The 15,812-nt window shown below is 35.6% G+C and overlaps 2 protein-coding genes across 2 annotated transcripts in view; one reads left to right on the top strand and one right to left on the bottom strand.

Annotated features, from left to right (window-relative positions):
- The window catches only part of LOC135702028 (zinc finger protein 724), a 78,132-nt gene that overhangs the window by 30,674 nt on the left and 31,646 nt on the right, over nt 1-15,812 (top strand). The window lies entirely within an intron of this gene.
- spz4 (Spaetzle domain-containing protein 4) lies at nt 4,545-15,629 on the bottom strand. Its single transcript, XM_065222938.1, has 3 exons — nt 14,986-15,629; nt 7,029-8,107; nt 4,545-4,977 (listed from the first exon to the last, which is right to left on the bottom strand). Exons 1-3 carry the CDS (start codon nt 15,022-15,024, stop codon nt 4,554-4,556), a joined length of 1,542 nt encoding a protein of 513 aa, XP_065079010.1. The 5' UTR covers nt 15,025-15,629; the 3' UTR covers nt 4,545-4,553.

The raw sequence follows: 15,812 nt of genomic DNA, 5'->3' as shown, positions 1-15,812 counted from the left end.
CCGACAGACCAGTCATCGAGTTAACTTTGTTTGTGAATAATTAGATGTTTCGCAACCCGGTATTTTGACAGCTCGAATGTGTTGTTTTACTCGCTGACATCGAGAATAATATTTACTACACTGAAACAAAGATAATAGTTAGGAATACTATTTTGCAGAAAACACTTATTTTCAGTAAAACTACGCTTAATACCGTTAAATCTACCATGATTTCAGTATAGTTGACTATACACATAATGAAATTTAATACCATTCTGTCAAAACAACTATGCTTACTCAAACGGCATAGTAGTTTTGATAGAAAAATAGTAAAATTAAATGAATTTCATTTCTGCAAAAATCTATTGGTGGGATTATTTAATTTAAACCATCAATATAGTATCTTCACAGACATACAGACATAACTCTCGCAAGTTGTTCATCGAACATGCATTTAACGGTCAATTTAAAAGTATTGTAGTGGGTAGTACCAACAATCAATACGAAACTATCGATTTGAAATTGGCTCGCTACTTGACTAGCCTATTGGTCCCAAGCAAACGATTAACGTATCCCATTCTAGTCGGAATTCTAGTACTACACTATGTTTGTTTTGATTCGCTATGAAAGTTTGACAGATAAAATGAGGGGTTATTGGATTTTCCTATGTTTCGAGGGGTGAATCGATTAGCTTGGGACCGAAGATAGTACCAGAGCTGAGCCAAAAAGTTGAGCACGTTTCTTCGGGACCTACTAGTCTTAGAGTTACCTCTATGGTAGTACCGCCGCCTGAGGCGCGCATAGTCGATTCCCTTGCGTTTGACGTTAACAAGCTACCGCCATCTGTTCAGCGTACTACCCACCACAGTGTACTCAACAGATGGCGGTAATGTTTTAGCGACGATGTTTTACAGTGAGAAATATTCAATGTTTATGTCTGTTTGTCTGCGGTATTTTTGTCAATGGATTTTGTTTCTGTGTAGGAGTACCTACACGAACCGAGACACGGACCTTAAGGAGCGGGATGACTTTTTTCTAGATTTGCGAAACGTTGTTGCACCGTTGCAACTTTCTATGCTGTACGATGGAATGGCCGGAGTAGCAGCAGCAGCAACCGCCGTTGGAGGAAACAATCAGACGAACAATAACAGCTCAGAATCACGACGAGCAGCTTCAGTTGGAAGGCAATTCTGGCTGCGCCAATGTTTTGGTTTGGCCATTGACCTTCCGAAATTTATGTTTGGAATATGGGACTGATTGAAAGGGGTGTTGTTATCAATGCGATGTTGTTAATTTTCAGCACAGTAGCGATTGTCCTGGATTTGGTATGGTGGTCCGAATGTGTGAAAGCAGAGTCTCGCGCGAAATGATGTACGGCTTCGGACAGGCGCTGGCTATGTGTTTTAAGAAATTTATGACGGAAAGTAACGGGTGTAGTTTCCAAAAATTGGATTGTGTTAACAACTATGATTATCAAATTGTAGTACAGTGCTGCCAGAAATATTAAATATGATGCAAATTTCTAACCAAACAGTGCCACCAACCGGTGGAAACTAACGATTTTAAATTGGCTCACTACTTGACTAGCCTATTGGTCCCAAGCAAACGATTAACGTACCCCATTCTAGTCGAAATTCTAGTACTACACAATGTTTGTTTTGATTCGCTATGAAAGTTTGACAGATAAAATGAGGGGTTAGTGGATTTTCCTATGTTTCGAGGGGTGAATCGATTAGCTTGGGACCGAAGACAGTACCAGAGCTGAGCCAAAAAGTTGATCACGTTTCTTCGGGACCTTCTAGTCTTAGAGGGTCGTATGAATAAAAGCGTTTACTTTACTTTCCCCGTAAGAAAAGCACGGGAAAGTAAAGCAAACTCTTTTTATTCATACGGCCCAGAGTTACCTCTATGGTATCGCATTCTAGTCGAAATTCTAGTACTACACTATGTTTGTATTGATTCGCTATGAAAGTTTGACAGATAAGATGAGGGGTTCGTGGATTTTCCTACGTTTCGAGGGGTGCATCGATTAGCTTGGAACCGAAGATAGTACCAGAGCTGAGCCAAAATTTTGAGCACTTTTCTTCGGGACCTTCTGGTCTTAGTGCCACTGAGTGTGCCAAGCTGTGCCCATATCTGTTGTTCGCACACTGTGCGGAGTAACCATTCCCTTGACAAGCACTTTTCATCCAGGATGCGGAACGCCAGCACGCCGCAAGCAAAGGGAAGAAAAAACATGATTGCCGAGATCCACGAGGGGCTGTCAACTTGAGTATTTTCGATTCATCTACCCGACTTGAAAAGGCGTATTTATGTATTTTTAAGTTTTGTGTATTTTTGTATTAAAGTGTATTAAATTTATTATGAAACGTATTTTTCGTGAACAAAGTATTTTCGAGATATTTTTGAGTATTTGTATTAGGTATTTTATTAGGTTTCATCGTGTACGCATTTACGTATTTTTTTTGTGTATTTTCTAAATTCAGCTGATTTAAGAAGTTGATCGCCTCTCGGAGATCCACAACAAATCTGCTGTTTCCCGAGGTGGTGCCCATCTCGGCAATTGTTTTGCCGAGGTTCGGCGAAAAAAATGTAGTGTGTATTACAATCTCTTCTTGTAATTTATTAGCAGAAAATATCATTATATCAAATAGGTTGATTTCAAAATTCCGCTAAAAAAAATATAGCAAATATTATTATTATTATTATTTATCTTTATTAGGGAGGCTTTCAGCCTTGGGCTGGTTCGCCTCCACCATATAGCAAATAAATGCCAGCTACCTTGCACTTACACACCTAGACTGTTTGTAACTTTGGCAAAAACTAATTCAAATTTTCTTACAGGGTGATTCAGAATCAGCCATTCCATAGAAGAATTTCGTAAAAATTGGTAGATGTGTTCCTTAACGCAGAATATTAGACCTATATTTTTTATTTTTGTCATTAGGGTAACCATTTCCATGTAAGGGTGATCCAAAAAAAACTTTGTTTTTTAATTCATAACTTTTAAACACTGAGCCGATTTTAAAGATCAAAAAATCAAATGAAAGGTAATTAAAAATACTAAAATATAATGCTTAAAAACTAGAGATTTTAAATTGAAAAACATTGATTGTATTTATTTTTTTTTTATGTTTCTCATAGTTTGTTTACAGAAGACGTAATTATATATTTCTATGAAAAATTTAGGCTTTTTTACACAACATAATCAACTATGTGTTTTTTTAAGTCATCATGTTTTGGGTTTTCGCTCAATACTCCTATGTGACTATAAAATAGGTATAGATTATGTGATTATGTTAGCTATGTATCAATGGAGACGCATGCTAGTCTAGTCACATAGGAGTATTGAGCAAAAACACAAAAACTTTATATCTTCAAAAAATATAACTCAAAAAAAATAAAGTGGTTCAAAAGTTATGAAATTTGGAAAAAGTCTTTTTTGGAAAAACAAATATTTGGACCACTTTAACATGAAAATGGACACCCTAATGACAAAATAAAAAAAATACGGGTCTAGTATTTTGCAATTAGGAGCAAGATTTCCTATTTTTTTTTAAATTCTGAAAACCACTATATCATTTTGCCTTGGAATGGCTGAATAACTGTCACCGATTTCACAAATATGCAATTCTCAGGAAATAAAATGGGTATTTGATCAAGTATTTTTATTTTAAAGTGTGTACAAATATCAGCTTGTAGGATTTGAAATTTGATTCGTTTGATATTTCAAGCAGCCATGGACGTGAAAATGGAGCATATTATAAATCTGTATAAAATCGTGTGTTATCTTTTAGAAACTGAAATCTCTTCGAAAGAATGAAACATTTATTTTTCGCATTATTATAGAGGTACAAAGGAAAATACGTTCAGTATCAGAGCTTAGACGTATCGCCTGGACTTAAAAAGTGCTGGAATTAAAGCGTGCGTGCCAACGGTGGTTCATTTTCGTGACAATTAAGGCAAAGGGAGAGAGATTTGAATTAAAGTAAGCTAAGTTGAAGTATATTTAGTATATCTTGAATATACCGATATCAAAAATTCATGAAAGCGTTCAATCGTTCTGACTAATTTTAAAAGTGACAGATTTTTTCTCAATCACCCTGTACATATAAAAAAAACAACAGTCAGAATTGGTATTTATTGCAAGTCCACATAGTGTTATAACATGGTTTACATAAACCTGAATAGTTTGACTTTAAAGAGCGCAGTACTTCTGGACAAAGTGCTTTGAGTACTTACTTCTGATGAAGTCTACAAGTAGTATACGAAGTACTCGTATCAACTATAACGGAATTAAAAATAGAACCAGAAAGCCTTTTCAATAAAGAACAAAAATTTATTAAATGGAAATTACTGAACCCACTACAAAAGCTCTTTATTCGAGATTCTATCGAAGAAATTGTCTCAAAGGCTGACAACTGTGGTTGATTTTGGAAACTACGTCCATCGGATTATTCTATAACATGGACAATTTTCTTTCCTATACGAGTTTTCAACACTGTTTTACAATATTTTTATTGATTAATATATATTATTGCCCACGGGTTGGCATTTATATTATATGACAGAGGTCAAGTAACGTCATTTTTTGGTCGATACCATTCATCAGCGGCATGATCATATATTGCGTTTTGTAATTCATCTTCTACAATTTGAATGGACTCTTTGACTATCGTTCGCGGACTTCTAGATGTTACTCGAAAATCAAATGGAATGTCGTAACACTTGCATATACAACATGAAGGAAATCTAAACCAGTCAGAGAATATGCCTCTACATTCATTATGTGGATCGTACGCTAGTAGACGATGGAGTCTGTACTGCTGTTCACAACGACATCCTTCTCGGCAGTACATCTGCTTGAACTCAAACGCACATTTCTCCCAGTGTACGTACTGTTCAAATGGATAAAGGTTCAATAAAGCCAGCACTTCTCCTCTGGTGTTGTTGGCCCAAAACGGGGCTACGACTTCTTCCTTCACTGGACATGCGTTCCTGCAATACAAAACGAGCAAAAAACAATATACAATATACAATATTGTAAGACATAGTAAAGTTTTGTATAATAACTTATGTTTTAATTATTTACGTAATCGTGCAGTAGACTGATGCAAAATTTGAAATTTTCGTTCGTGCTCAAACGATTCCAAATTGGGTTCTGGTCAGTCTATCAAAATTTGAACTCATTTGGAATGACACTGACTTGGCACAAACGATTTGAAGTATATTCGGGATATACTATGGGAAAACCTAACTTTTTGTCCATTGTCTTCTAGCCTTTCCCCTATTGTTCTGATCAAGGTTGCAAAGACTCATTTCAGCTAAAATAATGTTTTTCGGAATAATAAAACCAAAAGATGGTATGATGGCATGTTTTACTTGTAACTTACAAGAAGAGGTTACAAAGTATGCGTTGGAAACATAGAACCTGTAAATTTTGCTTTCTATGAGTCACAATCAGCGATTTGCTGATCGCTGAGTGAGTGAGTGAGTGAGTGAGTGAGTTTGTGAAAAATCGCTGGTTGTGACTCTCATGAAGTGAAATAAACAGGTTTAATATGTCAAACACATTCTTTGCAACCTCTTCTTGTATCCTACCAATTCAAAATTTGATCATGGCATCTAATTATTTCAACCTTGGTTCTGATGATAAAATCTATATCTTTAGAGTGGTATAGTGAATTATTAGATAGTTATGAATAAAAAAAAATGGTTTTCCCCTAGTAAGTTCCATAAAAACATCAAATGGTTTGTACCGAGTCAGTTTCTTTCCAAATGTGTTCAATTTTTAGAACAATTATTAGGACACAATTTTAAATCGTTTGACATTGTGCTTGCCACACAATATACAAATTCATGCATTGGTAATTGGAAAGCTCTCAATTGATAACTGTGGAAATGCATTAAGAACACTAAGTTGAGAGCACGCAATAAGCTAATATGCGCTAAGCAATAAGCTTAAAAATGCGAAAAAGAAGAAGAAGAAGTTAAATCGTTTGAGCACTGTGGAACAAAAATTTAAAATTTTGCATCAGTCTAATGTGCAGTCTTCAGCAGTCAATCAAATAACCTCAAGTATTCATCCCCTAGAATGAAATGAAAGATATAGGTACTTTTTTATTTGCTGTTTTGACCATTCCAGTAACAACCCAATTCCATAACTTCATCTTCACGAAGTTATTTTATTGTAGTCAGTTTACTGAACCAAATTAAACCCATCCTAACGGTAAAAAGGTAAATGAATCATTAAACAATGACGATGTTCCTTATTAAGTAAAAAAAATCTCCTTAAAATAGGTCGGGTTGCTCCTTAAATGATTGATCAAAATACGTTAAAAATCTTAAAATGCTCAGTAAATATTTAAAGTACGCTCCTTAAAATAGAGAAAACTGTACATTAAACATTTGAAAATGCTCCTTAGTATGCACCGCTTTGCACCATTTTGAAGTGTAATTGTACCATATATAATCGGAAAAGCTGCTGTAGAAAGGTTAATAAGTACCATGAAATCAGCTGAAATGTTCAGCATTTTTGCACAAATGCACACAATGATTTACTGAACATTTCAGCTGATTTCATGGTTCTTATTAATCTTTCTACAGCAGCTTTTCCGATGATATATGGTACAATTACACGTCAAAATGGTGCAAAGCGGTGCGTACTAAGGAGCATTTTCAAATACTTAATGTACAGTTTTCTCTATTTTAGGGAGCGTACTTTAAATATTTACTGAGCATTTTAAGATTTTTAACGTATTTAGATCAATCATTTAAGGAGCAACCCGATCTATTTTAAGGAGATTTTTTTTACTTATTAAGGATAATTTCACCTGTTTTATTGAGCAAAAGTAGGGCTGCCCATCCTAACGTATATCTTGTCGGTCACCATACTGCTCTGCTTAAAAGCTTAAAACTGCGCTTATGGGAAACTCAGCTTTGCCGAAAACATTCACCATGATTTAAAAAAAAAAAACTGGGTAAAATCATTCCAAGGCCCAACGAAGTTAAATAATGTGTTATGTTTTTAATTACGATATTTGACTTACACTCCCTTAACTCCTGCTAGAGGCTGCTCTTTTTGTGCAACGTCTTGAAAAAGTTGACTTTCCATCGGTTTTGATGTATTTTTCGTATTTTTTACATTTTCTTTTGTCGTCATGTTCACCTGTTCGGAAGCGGTAATAATCATATTCTCTTTTGAAGAATCAACTATTCCTTCGGTAGTCACATCTACTTTTGATTTAGCTGTAGAAGTTTCAACCACGCTGTCGTCGTTCACAGTAGTATCGTTGGATTCTGCATAAGTTGTAAGATTTGAAACTTTATTCACTCCTTTACTTGATTCCTTCATTGACACATTTCCCAGTAAGGTTTCGTTTGTTTCTAGGATTGCAATAGTTGATAATTTTTCAATATCGATTGAACTCCCATTGACGGTATTCATCGTTATTTTACTTTTGTTTTGCTTGACCGAAGCTTCTGTTGCATCTGTGTTAATATTATCCAATGTCACATTTAAAAATGATGGTTTGCTAGTAGTTTTGACTGGAACGAATTTGGCACTTTCTGTTGTTGTCGTTGTTGTTGTTGTTGTTGTTGTTGTTGCTGTTGATGTTGTTGATAGTGGAGATATTGTTGTTTCCGAAAATTTTTTATCTGGTTTAACTGTGGTAGTCTTTTGCGTTGGTCTAAAATGAGGCTCTGTAATAATATCATTACTTTTCTCACGACCATATTCATGGTATGGAGAATGTAAAAGTTTCACTTTCTTTCCGGCATTCATGCGGGAATATTTTTCGGCAGTGCGGTGTATATCATCCATGTCAATTTCATTATTATCTATCTCTGCTTTCAACACAGATATGTGTCTGACATCACCATACATCCTGCGCATAAGCCCTTGATTTTCATGCACAAATCGACGAACAGCATGCCAAGGGTATGCCGATCCTGGTAGATTACAGTAAGCCTGAACGCTGAGATCACAAGGAATGGCTTGAAGCAGATGCGCCGCTCGCCCTTTCCGTGATGCATTTGGGTCGCACGATGTAGCAGAATCGTATCCAAACCCATTTGTTGTCAGTACTGGAATCAGCGTCACCAGAATAAGTGGGTGAAAAATGCCCTATAAATTTAATAAAAATAATAAATTAATGTCTTGATAGCAGTGTATTTTCAATACAAGGGTGCGGCACTACTTCGTCATACATCACTTCGCTTCGGCACACCAACCTTAAATCGGTAATTCATCATCCTCGTAGAATATATTTTACATTAGTCTTAATTTAACTCGTGACGGAAATGGGTCCCTTTTGATGATGTAGTGCTCTACCCTATGTATAAATAGCAGTAGGCTCAGTTGGGTTTGGTTGAGCCCTTGAGCTGTCACGATTTTCCACGCGTGTGAAAAAATTTGAAAAGCTTTGTTCGACAGAGGTGTGGAATGGTTCAGAAAGCGTATTTAGGTAGAATAAAATGTTTGTGCCTAAATCATTAGTGTCTTCGGGAAAGTTTTTGTCATTTATGTTGGCCAATCTTGTTTATGTGCAAGACATTAGGATAGTCCATACAGTTGAAGATGTCTACACTGAGGCAAAATAACGCAAGAATTCCATAAGAACCACTTATGAAATTTAGTCACAAGGAATCGGTATATCACATTTAACCGCATTTAACCGCACCATGGACGTTGAGATTACGAAGTCCGTGTGTTGACCAGTCGTCTTTCAACGCTTGGGAAAATGCAATGGTTAAAGACGTATAAGAGCTAGCTCATGTTAGACGAAAATCATTTATAAGTTTCGCTTATGAAATTCATGTGTGTCGTTCATAAGTCAAGCGTATGAAATTCTTAAGTTTATTTGCCTCAGTGTAAATATTTTTATATGCAATAAACCAGTGTAATGTTGGACAAACTGATACCAGTGAAATGGACTGATTTTTAATAAGGGAGCATCTCAATCCTTGGAACGTGACATACCTAATGAATGCTCCATAAGTACCTAAAGGCCCTTATTACGGATGCCACTTCACGGTGAAGTGACAACTTATCACTCACTTGATTTACACGGCAATCACTTCACCGTGAGTGAAAAGTGGTCACTTCACTTCGTTTTCACCGTGAAGTGACACCCGTAATAAGGGCCGGCATCTCTTTTTGTTGGTAATTTTGGTAACTGTTGAAAAACCGATTTTTTTACCCTTATTACGGGTGTCACTTCACGGTGAAAACGAAGTGAAGTGACCACTTTTCACTCCCAGTGAAGTGATTGCCGTGTAAATAAAAAAAAATCCGTAATAAGGGCCACCATCTAGTTGCTTGGGCAAAACAGTGCGGTAAAATATTTTGAAAAAGTGTCTAGAACATATTGTTTACGAGAAATTGGTATATGAAAAATTACTCTTGAAAACCCGTTTGTTTAGTTGTCACCCTACATCACATATTATAACATGTATAAATCGTGAATAATTAGAGATAGAAAATTGATCCGTGTTGCAAAGTTGCTTCAAATGAGTTTTTCTACCACTCTGGCTCTAATAATTAAGTAAGTATTTTAAGAGTGGTTCCTACGTCAATGAGTTCTAAATATCCACTTTTAAGATATTCGAGATGGAGCACAACAATGCTCGACAAAATTGTAGAACAACTCATTGGAAGCAACTTTTTTCGACTCGACCTTTTCCGATTTGTATCAAATTTAACATAATTGTGTGTTATTGGCATTCATTCACATTTTTGGAAAAATTCCGCCATTTTGGATTTTTTTCAAAATGGCGTCTTCGACATTTTGCAATAAATTGAATCGAATTAATTTAATTTAATTCAATCAGAAGTGACGTTTTCGTCCTACAATTTATTCAAAAATGATAGACATTTTGAAAAAAAAACCAAGGACCAAATGACCGATTTTTTTTTGTGAAAATGTGAATGATTGCCCATAACACACAATTATGCCATGAAACAGCTCTAAAGAAAGCAATTTTTATTTTTAAAAGTTGTTCTTGATTTATACATGTTTTTAATATGTATAAGCGGCGACTCCTAAAAAATCGGGTTTTCAAGAATAACTTTTTATGAGATCAATGTAAACCGTAAACATCATAAACAGTAGTGGTTCTAAGTTCCATTCTCTTACAAAAAACTTAAGAATAAATTTCATTTTTCCGATCCCGAACAGACATTTTTCGATCTCTTCGAGCTAAGTCGATTATAGTTATATAAAAATAAAAATATATAAGTTATATTACAACCGAAAACACATCCAAGTGTACGAGAATGGCATAGTAAAAAACAGTGAAAACATAAAAAACCACCCGAAATGTTTCATAAATAAAAGTTAATTTAAATACTGTACAGCTGAAAGCTTATTAAGGTGATACTCTAAGGAAGCCTTAGCGTGAAACTTCAAAAGCACAAATGTCAGCTTCCACAAAACATACAAATTTGAAATTGCTACTCTCTGTTTTTAGTAGCACAGCAAACAAGGGGTAGCAATTTCAAATTTGTATGTTTTGTGAAAGCTGACATTTGTGCCTTTAAAGTTTCACGCTAAGGCTTCCTTAGAGTATCACCTTAAAAATGTAAACTATAGTTAAATTATACAGTTTGAGCTATTCTCGCTGAAACCAGCCACTTTTTGTTCGAGGTTCTTAAACACCATTTATTTCGTACTTATTCGATAGCTCTAGTTATACAGATAAAAAATCCCTTGTTAACTGGGGGCTCGATCAGTTTAATAATAAAAGATATTTTTCAAATTCTTGGATGATTTATTGATACCTCAAAAAATTCCTGCAAAAAAACCTTAATGTTTGCATACCATTCGAAAGGGAATCGGGAATTATTTTTTTTTAAAACAGTGTACGCCGTCGTTGCTACTCCGTTACTGACCGTAAATTGCACATAGAACTCCATATATGGAGCTTGGGATAAGATTTCCATCTTCAATGTATAAGGTCACTGATTCATTGTATTTATAGATCAGTACCGACGCCGGCCACGTCTTCCCGGTTTTTTCGGGAGGGGAAGGATGATTAGTTCGTTGTTACTATAGAGACCGAGTTTACCTCTGCTGTTCCACAATTGCCATGGGAAGGAAGTTGTGTTACTGTGGCGGTAAGTGATGCTATCAGTAGCAGCATACTGTTTTTATTTAAATCTAGCGGGCAAGAATAAGGCATAATAAAAAAATTGCAAGTAAGGGGAAAGGGAACGGGCCTGGGATTGAACTCCCGACCTTTCACCCGACATTCTGCTAAGTAAGCAAAAACGGTAACCACTAAGCTAACGAGGCTCGTCTTATTTTGGTTACTTTCATTAAATTTAAAGGTCTGTAAAAAATGTTCCTGCGCCAAATATCAAAATTTTATTAAATTGTAGGGTCAATTCATAGTCACGTACCTATATTCTTGAAGGGGGACGGGTTCCTTGAATTTGTGACAACACGTGTGATAAATATGAAAAATTGAGTGACACAAAGTTATGTTGGTTTAAGTAACAATTTATAAATTCCGGAGACAGTAGGTGGTAGACCTGAGGTCTGCTATCCCTGCGGGACTACCATTTTAGGAATAACTTCCGGGGATAAGTATTTATCGCTTGCTCGCCTCGTCGCACCTCCTCATTTTGCTATTGTCAGATGAATTTCAACAAACATTACATTGAGTTCGAAGTTTAGAAGTTTTAGCCTAGATTTACACACTTAGATTATTTTACAGGAGTCAGTATTTTTTTACTGGGTTTATGAATTGCTGGAAAAGTCGGTAAAAATTCAAATGACCGTTATCCGTAAGGAATCGATGAAATTGACAAATTTTATTTTCCATCATTAAATGGGCTAAATCTGCACAAGTTTGGAATAAATTTTATCATTATTGAATTTTCAAAAGATTTTTAAATTTTTACCGAACTGTTCCGCAATTCAAAAACCCAGTAAAACCTTACTGACTGGATTAGTGTGTAGTATTCATCAGAAGGACAAATCATCTGAAGTCGCTGTTAGGATCAACAAAAGATTCAATAAATGTCTTTGGAAAAGCCGGTGTCTACAAAATCTCTTGTCCAGATTGCAATAATATCTACATTAGTCAGGCGAAAAGGACTTTGAAAACAAGGTCTAAAGAACACATCGCAGAGGTAAAAAAGGCTAACAAAGATATGGATAAAGGACTTCATTATGACTTTAAATCCATGGTTGCAGAACATATTTCTTTACAAAGGGGCACAATTTGACAAAGGATAATATAAATATCCTGTGAAGTGTATCTTCACCTTGGAAAACAAACGTAACAAAAAGTTTAGAAATACTTAAACATAATCCATCAACATTGCTTAATCGTTATCAAGGAAACGGATACTCGAGACTCTTTAGCATGCTACCTAAAACCACACATCGTAGCATGCCTATATCTGTTGGAACCTTTGGTTAGGTAAATATAACAAGGCACATCTCTGAGTCACCCCACGAATCATTAGAATCAGCCCTTGAAAGAAACAATAATAAGCTTATCATTATAAACAAAATATTACCACAGACAAACAGACATAACTCTCACAATCACTTTCTTCATCAATAAGATTTTAGTTAGGAATGCGCTTGCATTTGTCATGGTGGCGCCACTGAAGCGTTAAGCAAGCCACTACATTTAAAACTTAGGGGCTGTTCATTAACTAAGTAGACAGTTTTTTTTTATTCTTGACCCCCCCTCCCACTGCGTAGACAATTGTCCATACAAAATTTTTAAAATTTGTAAGGGCCGTGGATAATTGCCAACCCCCCCCCCCCCCTAAGCTGTCTACGTAGTTTATAAACAGCCCCTTATCGATGATGCCAGTTTTTTTTTCAGGTCGATTTAGTAGATGTCAGCTCTTGAGAATGATAAGGGGACCAAGGCATCCCACTGGAGCCATATATAGTAATGATCCGGTTTTGTCAGCCCCCTTTTGAAAATCTTTTCTAATTTTCTACGAAACCCATGCGCTTTTTCAGTGGAATTACACTAAAGTTTACCTTAAACACACTTTTAATGATAAAAGTTTTATGCCGACAAACAAACAGTTGATTGGTCATTCCGCTTGTTGTGTAGTATAACGCTGTATGATGTACACAGTATTTGTGAACAAATAATTTGAATGAATGTAATATAATATTTTTTTTTTTTTCCTTTGGTTTGTTTTTTCCGTCGATCTTGTTTTCCGTGCTGAGCACCAATGCTACCGACGTGCCAAGAAGGCAGCTCCCACACCTGGACCCTACCTATCGACCCATCAACTCATGAACCGGGGACCAACGGCTTTACTTCCCATCCGAAGGAAGGCGTGATCAGAGATGTTATGCCTCAGAACATCCCGGCGGCGCCGACCGGGATTGAACCCAGGCCTGCTGGGGTGAGAGCGTGAGAGGTAATCACGCTTACCACTACACCACCGGCGCCGTTCAGTAATATAATATTGTATCCACTTTTAGTAAATGGTGTTCAACACATCAAGAATAACATTGATTGATACATATTGTTTGCTATGTACTTATTAAAGTGATGAGTGGTGGTACAAAGGGCACTCATTGTCACATTTATAAACTTGTTTCCAGCAAATGAAAAATTACACCAAACAATCAAAGAAATCGCCTGTGACATTACATTGTGTTATTACTGCCTTCATATTGATCCTCTAAGTCTCTAGAGGAAACAAGCACACTTGACCCTCCTGTTTTTTTTTTCGAAATCTCTTCGGACAAGTTGCTAAAAAGTTTCACCCAGACGGAAGATAATGTTATGCTGACATTTGTGACCGTGCAAATTACTGAGATCAGTTCTTATGTATTCTCAAGGGACTCCTTAGACTTTTGATTTTAGCCATATGAAAATCGTTTATAACTTTTTGGACATTTAACCAAAATACTGCGATACGATACGATACTGCTGTGAAAAAAAGCTTTGAATAAGTTGAATCAATCAATTTTGGTTGAAACTGTTCATGAAAAAAATGGTGTACATCATTTTATGTTTTTTTTATTATGTTATGTTACTATCCTTTAAAGTCTTAACATCTACCAAAACAAATTACCTAATAATAATCATACTTTCCGAAAACAGGTTTATACACTATTGTATACACCCAACCCTTTTTTAATGCTTTTTTCGATGTTCAAATGAAACCAAGCTTGATGCAACTGGTGTCAAAAAATCGTAGAACAATATGGTACCTACAGAAATTTTTTAAATTCACAACAGAAAAAGAAAACAGGGAAAATGTACATACGTAAAAAAATGTTGGGTGTACAGAAATCACTACGTATGGTTTTGAGCTTAACATTCCCACTAAGGGCCAGTTCAAATATTGCATAGCACTGAAGGGGGTCAGCTGTACATAGAAGTTTATTACGTAACACAACTATGTTTATAATATTCCACGAACACAAGAAAAGTATAACAATATGGTCGAGATCCAGCATAAATTTAAATGATTGTTCAAGCAAGCAATTATGGAAAGTTTCATGAAAACCGAAGAAGGTAAAGTCCAATCGATCCATCAGTTGGTGTTGAAATTCACTGGTGAAAATGGTCCTAGAATCACGTGGTGCGCACTTTTCAAAAAATCCAATATTTTAATTGGTCATAATTATACTATTTCAAATTGAATTCAGATCAGTAAGAATCTTCGAAACGAATTAAAGCTTGAAGTACGTCAGTATGAAAAATAATATTCAAAGGACGCATTCAAAAATACCAAGTTACTGCAAGAAGGCTCTGTGCTAAAACTGATTTACCAAGAGAATTTAAGACAATGTTTACTTAGCTAAATATGAAGTTTTGATATGATGGTTCAAAACTGGCAATACTTTGCTACTCAGAAATCCATCAAGATAAGCAGGTGTTTTCTAACAAACCTGCTGCATGACTTCTTAAACGATTTTTCAATAAACCAATGTGTGCAAATGTATGATACTTGTATCTATATTTGTTGACTAGAACAAGTTAAAAACGTAGAAAATCATTACTCACCAATTCAACTCGTTTTTGTTGGTTCATATCCTTGGTCATTAATCACAATCATAGAATGAAAAAGTGTATCTGCTTTCCCCAAAATGTGTACATTTCAGGCTTTGTTACTCAAACTTTCCAACACTAATAGACGACACAATTCAATTTTCTAGAACGGCAAATCTAGAAGTAAAATATCACTGACATTGTTTGTAATAAAATTAAAAGCTACTGCAACTTCCATTCGAGACAGTTGATTATGAAGATGCACACTTTCGACTTTCTCCTTTTCATTTCATTTCGTATTTTAAACATCTCACATAATCTTGCTTTCTATTCACACCTTTGCAGCGCAAACGTTGCTCAATAAACTACTCGAATCAGCGTTTTCATATTGCACGAACCAACACAATATAAAAAAACACGTGCATATATGTTACAGTAAATTAGACTTAGTCTCACTTAAAATGTTTCTTCAAGTTTTGTTAAAATAATTGTTAATATATTGTTTTAAATATTAAACTACACTGACACTGTTTTACGATATTCAAAACAGTAAATCTGTCAACATTTTGCCAATATTACTTGTATTGACAGCAAATGGTAGCACTTCGATACAGTCGTCTTGAACGTTCAAAATTAACTGTTGTACAAGACATGATGCTGGTACTGACGACTTGAAACCATGAGAGACGGGAGAAAAGACGATATACTGGAGAAGTTTATTTAGTAGGTCAGTAGTAGCGCTCTCGCTTTGCCGTCAATCCACCGAGTTGATCGCTGCTCGTTGCACTTTGCGAACGTAATCGTTGTTTGGCGTGCGTGTTCATATGATATGGTTGAAAAGT

Source organism: Ochlerotatus camptorhynchus, unplaced genomic scaffold, assembly GCF_037179485.1.
Source record: "Ochlerotatus camptorhynchus isolate MF236.1 unplaced genomic scaffold, CSIRO-AGI_Acam_v1.1 ptg000182l, whole genome shotgun sequence".
Taxonomy (NCBI): domain Eukaryota; kingdom Metazoa; phylum Arthropoda; class Insecta; order Diptera; family Culicidae; genus Ochlerotatus; species Ochlerotatus camptorhynchus.
The sequence above is the reverse complement of the archived record's forward strand: the minus strand, read 5'-3'. Positions and strand labels throughout refer to the sequence as shown.